The 11,034-nt window shown below is 34.4% G+C and overlaps 1 protein-coding gene across 1 annotated transcript; it reads left to right on the top strand.

Annotated features, from left to right (window-relative positions):
• The first annotated feature begins 2,390 nt into the window (after positions 1–2,390).
• On the top strand, positions 2,391–10,576 carry LOC114141652 (m-AAA protease-interacting protein 1, mitochondrial). Its single transcript, XM_028012324.1, has 5 exons — positions 2,391–2,918; positions 4,663–4,734; positions 4,878–5,004; positions 5,980–6,124; positions 9,005–10,576. The coding sequence occupies exons 1-5, from the start codon at positions 2,406–2,408 to the stop codon at positions 9,087–9,089; spliced, it is 942 nt and encodes a 313-aa protein (XP_027868125.1). The 5' UTR covers positions 2,391–2,405; the 3' UTR covers positions 9,090–10,576.
• The last annotated feature ends 458 nt before the right edge of the window (positions 10,577–11,034 follow it).

Genomic DNA, 11,034 nt, shown 5'->3' with positions numbered 1-11,034 from the left:
CTACACTTGTTTTCAGAAATAGAAGTTTTTATGTCTTTCTTAATATTTTTGTGAGTATTTAAAGCTGCATCTCTTTCCCTTTTTGTTGACATTTTAATCCCTACACTGAAAAAAAAGCATATTTTAAACGGGGCGATGATTTTCTAAGTCTCTTTTTAGTGTGTTCTCCGTCTAGACTTTTTAAATTATTCAGCCAATTTGATATGGTGTAAAACAAGTCGGTACGGATGTGTGGGAGCCCTCAGACAAATCCCACCGCGACCAAAAATATACAAATAAATTCAGGAATGTTTAAATTTGCCACTGCCTGCACACATGATTGCTGCTCAAACATTGGGCCCCGTGTTCAAACGGACCTGCATCGCACACTCTGGAGGTTTTCCCCTGAATATCTTCAACCCTGTTGTGACCCAGAGGCTCTTAATGTGGACAACAGCGCCACTCAGCGGCAGCGGAAAGGAAACGAAAAACACGCAGCTGCTCGAGATGGACGTCCTGCACGTTCACTTAAAGTTTTAATAAAAGATCACAATAGATTAAAATACCGCTTTTAATTTGACTGCATTTATTCAGTGGGAGAATAGTAAGTTATTGTTTTACACAAAACAATTTTTACAAAATAAAGACGGTTACAGGATTTTTATTTATTTATTTATTTTTACTTTTTTTTTTTTAAACGTCTAATACTTAATGCATGATGGGACACAGAAGAACTTTTCCCTTGGCTACTCTTCAAAATGGGAAAGACTACATTTGTATTTCAGGAAGAGCAATAAGGACGGAGTTTAACACTGAAACTCTGCCAAAAAAAAAAAAGTCATTGATCAATCACACATTTCAGCAACAAGGCAGTTTCAAATTGTGTTACATCATAAAATCACAAGAATAAGTCATAAAAACAACATAAAGTCAACATTTGAGAAACCAGATTACATTTTGAGGAGTGCCATTATCAAACCCATTGAATCTGTGAGTCAATGTTGAATTTATTACGGTCCAGAAGCAGCTCTGAGCATTTAAAGGAACTCTGTGTTTCAGCTGTTTTGCAGTTTTCTGAAAGTTTGCTCCAGATTTGTGGTGCATAGAAGCTGAACGCTGCTTCTCCATGTTTGGAGAAGAGTTTGGATTCGGGCCTATTTTATCTCGCTGTTAAGGAAAGTGAGGACGGAGGTAATAAAATATGGAAAGCTCACTTTTAGAAACTCGCTGCAAATCTTTAGCAGACGTGCTAAAAAAAAAATGGAGAACATAAAATGGCTTTAAGAACATGGCAACCCGCTTTAATTAAATGGAGGATTTTTAGAGAACTGTCATGAATCTATCAGGGATTAGTAAATTATAACACTAGAAAGTCAAAGAAATAGGATGTGAATCTTATATACTTACTCCAATACTGCAGTCTGAACCGCGTCAATTCATTGATCAGTTGATCAATCGTGTTTTTATGCCGTGTGCGCGCGCACAGCTGAAACCGTTTTGGTAACGACACGATATCACTTTGATCAGGTTTTCTATTTAAATTATCTTTAAGAAAACAAAAACAAGAGGCCAGAAACAGCTTGTGCCACTGGCCGTTTTCTACTGGTTTTATTTTTTTCAGATGTTCCGGCTGGATATGACCGACATAAAATTAGTCCGCTGCTTTTCACAAACTTTAATAACACAGAACCAGTGAAGCCCAATAAATTGGTATTTGTCTCCCCCTGCTGGACACGTTTGGTGAAACACCTTCAATTTGAACAGTTATTTATTTCAAATCCTTCAACTAAAAAGTTAAAGATTTTTAAATTTTTGTGTCGTTCGAGAGTTGTAAAGGACATGTGCATTTACTTAACAAAATAAATATAATTTTACTGAGCAAGCAACGCAATCCTGGAGGAGTTTAAAGTTTGGTAACAAAACTCGTGGACTCGTTATAGTAAAAACAAAAAGTCTAAAAAGATTTAGAAGTACAATGGCGCTGTAAATCAATACGCAAAATTATCACCCAAATTAATAATGTTTGGGATTATGAAGCATCGGTTTCTTTTCCATAGAAATATAGAGACTGTAAAGGGTTTTATTTTGTCAACAAGATAATTCCTTTAGAGCCATGAGATAAAAGTGAAAAGCAAAAGTTAAAAGCACACGTCTTTACTATAGAAAGCAAGTAGAAAACATTGAATATTTAATCTAAAATATTTAATCTAATCAAACAAAAACTGCATTTTGTGCTTCAGCTTTAATTTGTTTACATGCAGACTCTGAAATGTATTGATGTTTTCTTATATAACTTGAATTTCTCCGTATTGTTAAAAGTTATCTAAATAAGTCCAAGGGCTGACTTTTCTAAAAAAGTTTTCATATGGTTGCAGTTGTAGAGTTTCCTATAGTACCTGAATGCAGCAGCAGTGACAGTCCGCGTCATGTTGACTAAAGCATTATGGGTAGAACATGGGGTGAATTGCGTAAGGTTACCATCGGTCGGAGAACCGGCGGTTGCGGGGAGTGACCCGATTCTTGGTCCAGTCGCTGCCCCGATGCAGCGGATCGCCGGCCTCGCTGCACGCCGGGACCTCCGCGGCCTCGCAGCCGGGGCTCAGGCCTGGAGCAGCGGCTCCATCTGCAGCAGGGACCCGGCGTTCCGGTGCCAACAGCGGGGGAGATGGTGTTCGGGTCCCGGGCGTCCTTTAAGCACCGAACCTGGGCAGAGATGCTCCAGGCGGAGGTTCGTGTTTGCCGGGGGGAAATGCAGACTGTTCAGCTCCCGGGCAGGAGCCGAGGAGCCGCCGGGGAGCCCCGGATCCCAGCCCCACATCTCTGTGGTGGGCATCCCGGACCCGCTCACCTGGATCCGGTGTAGAGTCATAACGCTCCTGATTGAGCTTTACTTTGAGGTGGACATCAACTCTGCAGAGTTTCACAGAGGAGTAAAGCAGGTAAACTACAAAAAATACATTAAAAAATAACCTTAAGTTTAACTGCAACAAACTGCATAAAAGTCATACAAAGGTCGATGTAAAGTTGCATAAATGTGTTTATGTGAAAAACAATAACACAGAAAAGTTCAACTGTTTACATAGCAATGATAATTTATTTCTAAATATTCACCAGCTGATATCATAAATGTTGAGTTCAGTTCTAGACCTGTCACCATAACCAGTAGGAGTAGCACTATGTCAACATATTTTTACTCAACTAAAAGTAGAAAGTACCAGTCCACGAAATTACTCAAGTAAGAGTAAACAAGTATTTGGTAAAATACAAGCACAGAGTAACTGATCAAATTATCAATCACTTAATATTTAGAGGTTACTCCATCAGACGGTCCAAAATACAAAGTTAAGTGGAAATTTTAGTATTTTTAAAGACCAAAATGACAATAATTCATATAAGTAACAACAAAAACTCGGGTATAAGAAGAATTTTTTTCAGATCAGTTTCTTTCAATAACAAACTTATGAAACTTTAAGAAAAACTGCAGGTGTCAACTGTGTCTGATATTTTTTGGTTAAAAAATGTTTGTTTTTCACTCATTGGGTAGAGAATCAAGAAATTTTACTCAAGTAATAGTGAAAAGTGCAGCGTAGTAAAAATACTCCTAAAAGTTATTTTTTTCTAAAAAGTTACTCAAGTAAATGTAACTAGTTACTCTCTAACTCTGATCATAATAAATTTAGCTAGACAATAAATTGTCCCAGTAATTATTGCGGTAAACAATAATATTGTTGTTTTGGTTTTTTTTACACAATTTTTAAGTAATGTATTGGTAGTGCATAGCATTCCAAGTTATGCTTCTCAAAGACGGTAAATGCCACAGATAATGTTTTTATCATATGAAAGTGGACAAAGGAAGACAAATTTGTTTTTATTTCAACCAGTATCATCATAATATTTAGCAATAATGTTGCTATATAAAACTTTTATACGATCTCTTATGCAGAAATATGTGAGCAGTCAGCTTCTTCAGCAAGATTTTTTTGTGGCTTGTGGAGGCCATTAGTAAAATAAATGTACTTTTCAATATTTTTTTATTCAATGTGTTTTCTGTAGGGCTAGACAATAAGTCAGTATCGATAACTATTGATTCGGTTTTTTTTAATGCATCTAAAATAATACCAAACTGATGGTATGACCTTTCCTGTTTTATCCAGTTTTCACTCCATGCCGTTATTTTTTCATTCTAAGCAGTTTTGAGGCACAGTAGTGGGACCTTAAACTGAAAGGTTGTTGCTGAAAAGTAACTGAAAAGGTTGTTGCTAGGTAACCAAAGAGTGAGTGAGTTAGTTGAAGCCTTTCCTCTGCCTAAATCCCAGAGAATGCTCTGTGTTTCTTGATCAGAGGTCAGTGAAATTGTTGAATATTCTATCAGACATGCTATCTACTGATATTGATTATGTGTCGATTGCGATATAGATTGTTATTGATTTATTGTCCAGCCAATAGGTTTCTTTTTTTTTCATTTGTGGAAAATTCTCTAATTATACCATGACAAATAGCCAAAGCAAAGCCAAAAATCTGTTAAAATCTTTGGTTTTATTTGCCGCAAATCTATGTATAACACAATTAAAATAAAATCATAAGCATTAAAAACTAAATAAAAAAGATTAGCAATAAAATCGTGATGCCAAAGTCTGATTAAAAACAACGTTTTGAAAAGTATTTTTTCGTTTTCCATCGCAGGCTTTGGTCCATGTTTCCAGCAAGATGTCCAGAGGGAGATACCATGAGCTGAAAGGGGTCGTGACCGATGAGGTAGCACATTTAAGTGACCCAAAATTTACCCACAAAACATTTCCTGATTAGTTTCAGGTGTAATGCTGACTCAAATCAACAACTTACAGAAACATTTTATTTAAAAAAAAACCTAGAAATCCTTTTTTTTGTTGTTTCTGAAGATGAGGGAATACGTGGAGGAGAAGTGCAAGCCTCTCACTAAGGCGCAGAGGAAGCAGCTCGCCGTCAAAATGGAGGACATCATATTTGTGCTACCGGAGGACCTCTCTGTTGTCTTCGATGAACACGGTGAGTTCTCCTGATGTGAAACACTGAATTTCAGAGATTCACTCTAATTCTAAGGTGTTCATCCTGAATTTTTTTTTGTTTTTGAAAATGTAATTTTTTTCCCCCACCAATTCACTCCTGGGGTCTCTATATTTCAGAGTGATGTCATTAAGGCCGCCATCTTGTTTTAAAACTTCTGTTTATTTGGACTCAACTCTACAACGAAATATGTAGTGCCAGGCTAAAAATCTTTTACTTTAATTATGAGAATAAAGTTCTAATATTAAAAGAATATTCTTGAATGAAATTATGATTAAAACAAAACATATATACAAACATTAAGATACAACAACGTGGGTTCATAATCCTTTATCTTTGTTTCTTTAACGCAGAAAACAAACATTTGAATCCTGTCTGGAAAACAAACATTTTCCAGACAGTCAGAGAGACTTTCTTCTCTATGGCATCCTATAAGGTCCAAAAATAAACAAAACAAAAAAGTAATTGAAGACTACAAATACCATTAAATCAAAACGAAAACATTTATAAACAACCCTTATAGTTCACATCTAAACAAACAAACATCTGTGAACAATCCACACAGTTGAAAAATTAATTTGAAATAATTTACGGTCCATTTGAACAAAAATAAAGTGATAATATTAGGAGAATAAAGTTTTATGAGCACTCCATCATAAAAAAAAATTCAAATGAGGAATGTTGACGTTATATTTTGGTATATGTTTTACTTAAAAGAAATAGTATAGAAATAGAAAGTTTCTATAATTTCTTTATGCACATATGAAAATATTTTCCGTCATTTGTAGTGTCTTTTATAGGGAAAAGAAAGACAAAGCAAAAGTGGTCTGAAAAAATCAGAGCATATATTTTAAAACTACTACTGAAAAGTTAAGCTTCAAAGTTTTTACACAGTTTCTGCTGCTAGCTGAGGCGCGGCGTCTCGGTCTCCATAAATCCTCCCCACTGTCCCTGCAGGTAGGAAGTTCTGCTTCGTCGTCATGAGATTTTGGTTCCTGTCATCACACGAGGGTCCAGATGACCCAGAGGGCACCAAAATCTTCAAGGTGACCTCTGGAGAAGACGGGAGCCCTCAGAAGAAACTGGCAACCGCAGTTTATGAGTGAGTTGACAACTCAAACTGTGAAAAATGTGGAGCAACGCTTAAGGAAGATGAGACCTGCGCAACATCTCAGATATAGGGCTGAAACGATTAATCTGATTAATCGTGATTAAATGATTATTCAAATAACTAACTGTTTTAGTAATCGAGTTGTTTGATTATAAAGACTTTAAAAAAAGTAAGCTTGCATTTTTAGAGCAGTGATTAGGCCAAAACTGAACAAAAACAAACATTTTTCATTTAAGATGTAAACATGTTTTACTATGAACTCCTCAAGTCATAGTTTAACTTCACCTGGTTCAGATACTGTAGAAAAAAACCAAACAACTTCCTATTATTGATGTTAAATCAAGTAGAAAGGGCTGAAATTTTCAAATGTTGATGTTGAAGTTTTTTTTAATGAATTATGTTGTTAGTTTATTTGCATTCTTGTAAATTTATTTTTAGTATTGTATTTTAAAAAGTGGTTAAATGCAGAATGTGCCAAACGTTTTATCCGGTTATTTGACTAATCGTCAGAATAACTGAAACAACAATAACCATTAGTTGCATTAGTTAATTTCTGCATTTATTTCCTCTGGCGGATAGACTTTTTCTACGATTGATGCAGAAAACTACATTTTTATTCAGAGAGCGATGCTAAAGCTCACAAAGAAAGTTGTTGGCTTTTTGATGAAGGAAAACATGGATAATGTGAGTTTTTCATTATGTCATCATCACAGTTTCTTGGCGAAAATATCAGGTTTGTGTTTTCCTAACATGGTGCAGCCTTACTTTCACTCACAAATAAGAAACCAAGATATTTGAACGAATCTGCTCCTCTACATACAAAGAAAAAACTGAAGAGAATAAATTTTTACCCAGTTTAAAAATACACCTGGTATTTTTCTGAAACATTTGAGTCTTCTGGCAAACAGTGTTTTTTTGAAGAATAAAGAGTTACTTTTTAATTATATCTGTCACAATAACAAATTTTACTGGACAATAAATTGTTGGAATAAATGAAATATTGTCTTTTTTTAATACTGGTATAATAATGCAAGTTTGCACTCAAAGACCAATAAACGTTCAGTTTGCAAAGAACACTTAACACTAGAACTGAAAGTAAAACACAACCACCAATAAAATTACCCTTCAAAAGATATGAATCATCAGAATAAAAATTATTGAGCTCATTTCAACTTACCAAATGATTAACGGATTGTTTATTGCAACATTTTTATTCAACACATTGTCATTAAACACCCACACATACGGTCTTTAATATTTTAATATTCATTCATTCACCCACAGTACTTTTTGTATTCTTCCTTCTCATGAATGTAATGTTTTAATACTATATAAATTGTATTTTGATGCGTAATAAATAAATAAATACAGTCTTTTAGGGGAAAAAAAAAAATCTTCAGAATTGAAATGATCAAACTCATTTTAATTTATGATGTGATTGATTGATTAACTGCTTATTGCCACAGGCTTAAATGTAAGTTAGATTATTGTCAAATACATACATTATTCTGCAGAAACAGAAAAAACTTTATTAAATCCTCCAAGAGAGTAAAAATGCCTCTTCACTTCCTCCATGTCCAGGCTCTAATGCAGCCGTTCAGAAAGAGCAGGATTTGGTTCAGTTTTTGTGAAACTGCTGCTTAAACAAAACGGAGGAAATCGGTTCTCAGTCAAAGCCTCTTTCTGCTCTTCCCCAGTAATCCAGTTAGTTGTTGGGCCGCAGTGTGTGGCGGTTCTGCCTAATACCGCCGATCTGGTTGGGCAGATTGTTGTCCCTGTGGGTTCAGGTCTGAGAGCCTGTTTCCTGCTAGCATTATCCTAAAGGCGAGCCGACCGACTGCTAAGCCGGATAAGAAACCTTCTTTCACAATCTTATTACCGTGAATCGCAGATATATTCACACTCTAAAACTCTTTCACAGTTTACTGTTACGACCAATGACTTCAGGGTTTCTGTTGTTGAGTTTTACGTGATAAACCAACACAGTAATTGTAAAAAAAATAAATCCGTTTTTTGCAAATATAAATCTGAAAAGAATGGGAAGGGTTTGTATTCAGCATGGCTACAATTAACAATTATTTTAATAATCAAATATTCTGATGATTAATCGATTAATCATAAAAACAATTGGCATATTCTGCAGATTTTTCACATAAGCCTTTTTATATAATATTTTTCAGACAATTTGAAATGGAAAATTAATCAACCTTGATTTTGAAGTCTCTTAGATTTATGTTTTTATGTAGATCTGTTTGCTTTAATATGTATAGAAATATCTATGAGTAACAATTGTTGTAATGAATAAGATTATACAAGGCTGGACATAAATTTACATAGTAAATAGTGCATATATTTATGTATAGAGGTAGTTAGTGTTTATATACAGTGGCATATAATAGCCTTATCCTTTAATTATACTCAAATATTTCACAAAATATATTTATACTGTGTAAATTTCCTGCTATTAATTTGTGTAACTTCTAGGTATGTTAATATTTTTCTTTTTTGATATCTAATAATGAGGGTCCATCTGAAAATATAGTATGAATTTATGCAGTTCATAAGTTTTTCCCTTATTACTCCGTTTCGAACATGTTAAGATTACTGTGGTTACAAAAGTTATGTGTCTCTTGTACTTCCTGTTATGTTTGTTACTTTATACTGCTAACATTTTTGAAGTAAATATTAGATATACATTAAAAGGTGCAAATAAATTTACTTAACAGGAGTTTGCTTTTTTTTTATTACAGAATTTGAATCAGGTGAAGCTAAAGTTTTTAGTGTTTTCTTTTGGAATTTCAATAAACAAATGAATATAAACCAGTTTTTGCTCTTTTTAAAAAAAAAACATGTTCGTCTCCATCTCCACAGATTCCACGGAGAGCTAAAACCAGGGACGTCTCCTGATTGGATGGTAACAACTGTCTGGCACTGGCACTGGAAAATGGCCGAGTGAATTCACTTTGCAACAACGTCAGGATTAATCTGGAGAACTGACTGCTGGATTTAAATGGTTTGAAACAACGCACATGATGCAGATTTCAGTCATGGGAGAAAAGACTCAGCAGTATGATGGAAAAATATGTAAGGTTTTACATATCAGGACATAGAAACATCTTCAAATTGTTTTAAAATTTGGGTAAATACAACCACAAATGAACAATTTCAGACGTATTGCATCATTCTTCCTAATGCTGAAAATCTTGGAAAAACATAATCAATGACAGATAATAAAATAGAAAATCCTTTATTGTTAAAAAAACTGTTGGAAAATTCAAGTGTAACAACAAATATACTTAACAACAAATATACTTGCAAATGGAAGCATTAATATTGAAACTACGTTAAGAAATATAAAACCCGAAAATGTAGATTTTGGAAATGAAACTGGGAAGGGTTCTAAAAGGTCTCAAATTGACTTTAGTTTTCAACAAAAGAATTTTAAAAATCTTTAAGTGAGAGCTATTATGTAAAATGTACTTTTATAAAGCGTTATGTCATGTTTTAATGTTATTGAGTGTTATTACTCTGACCCATCCATTGCATGGTTGAGAAATCCTTGAATTTTAAGATACAACTATGATGCAAAGTCAAATTTTCTTTAAGTTGTTTGTGAAACATACAGCATCTTCATAAAACTGGAAATAATATAGTTACTTGACTGTGCTGTAAAACGGCACGATGTGGGTCACTCTTTTTGTATTTAGCCGAGTTTATTAAATTAATTAAAAGCAGATTTGGGTGAAGCAAAATTCACTTTTGAGTAAAAATCTCTGGTGCTTGAAGAGAATGCAGAAAGCAAATCCTTTGTACTGTATCCAACGTTTTACTTGTTTGTGATAATTTTGTCCTAATTAAAGAAAGAAAGTCTCCATTTATATCAAGTACTAGATATAAATGGCCCCTGGGCTGCACTTTGGACACTCATGATTTAGCTGGTCTAAGGGTAAAAATGACTCTCAAAGGAAACAACCAAGCTGGTGTAATGGGACAGACACTGCATCTGCAAATATTGCTCTGAAAATGTACATTTTCTTTGTCTGTTGTTGCTTTTACCTTATTTTAAGACCTGTTTAAGACTGTGTACTTTTACGTTCTTATATGCAAAGCTAAGCATTGAACATGGGTGAGCCTGCTGTAAGCAAGCCCATTTCCCACTTGAATTATTCCCTTGATGCCTTCAACGCTCCAGAACTAAATGTTGCCACAAACAGCTTCACCTCCACTTCTTTAAGTTAGTTGTTCTTTTTTTTTATGACTTTACCAACAGAAACCCATTTGACATTTCATCAGATAATTAAGTATGCAATCCCCAAAACAACCTGTTGAGCCATAAACTGAAAAAAATCAACTTTCTCTTTTTTTACTCCAAAGTCTAGAATGTGACTCGGGACGACTGAGTTTTATTATTTTGTTTAAATAAAGTGCTTGAACTAAACTGAATAAGCCACTCCTGAGCTTTATTTTTACACTTCTACTAAAACACTGCATATGATGAAATATGTGTTAAAATATAATATTTTGTAAAGAAAACACAGATGATCCTAATACAGTTACAGAATGACAACAGAAAAAGGGGGCGGAGCTGTCAGTTGCTGGTTGCTACGGTAACCACCAACCGTCAAGAGCAGCGTAACAGAACTAGCAACAGCAGTAAATGTCAGGAGAAACAACTTCCTGACTAAACAAAATACATTCAAAGAACAAATAAAACAAATTTATTCAAACTTCACATCCATAATATTGTTCAAATAAAACCTTGTAACACATATTACGGAAGAGGATTAGGGCCACCAAAAAAAAAAGAAAATATTTTTTTAATCTCAGAATTCTGAGATTAAAGTCAGAACTCTTTTTTTTTTTTTTTCGGTGGCCCTAATCCTCTTCCGTACACATATAGC

Source organism: Xiphophorus couchianus, chromosome 3 (assembly GCF_001444195.1).
Source record: "Xiphophorus couchianus chromosome 3, X_couchianus-1.0, whole genome shotgun sequence".
Classification (NCBI taxonomy): Eukaryota; Metazoa; Chordata; class Actinopteri; order Cyprinodontiformes; family Poeciliidae; genus Xiphophorus; species Xiphophorus couchianus.
The sequence above is the reverse complement of the archived record's forward strand: the minus strand, read 5'-3'. Positions and strand labels throughout refer to the sequence as shown.

Excerpts from the sequence above, each read along its gene's own strand:
- LOC114141652 (XM_028012324.1), top strand. The coding sequence starts at position 2,406 with ATGTTGACTAAAGCATTATGGGTAGAACATGGGGTGAATTGCGTAAGG. Across the intron at positions 2,919-4,662 it reads TTCACAGAGGAGTAAAGCAG|GCTTTGGTCCATGTTTCCAG; the intron begins GTAAACTACAAA and ends TTTCCATCGCAG. Across the intron at positions 4,735-4,877 it reads AAGGGGTCGTGACCGATGAG|ATGAGGGAATACGTGGAGGA; the intron begins GTAGCACATTTA and ends TTGTTTCTGAAG.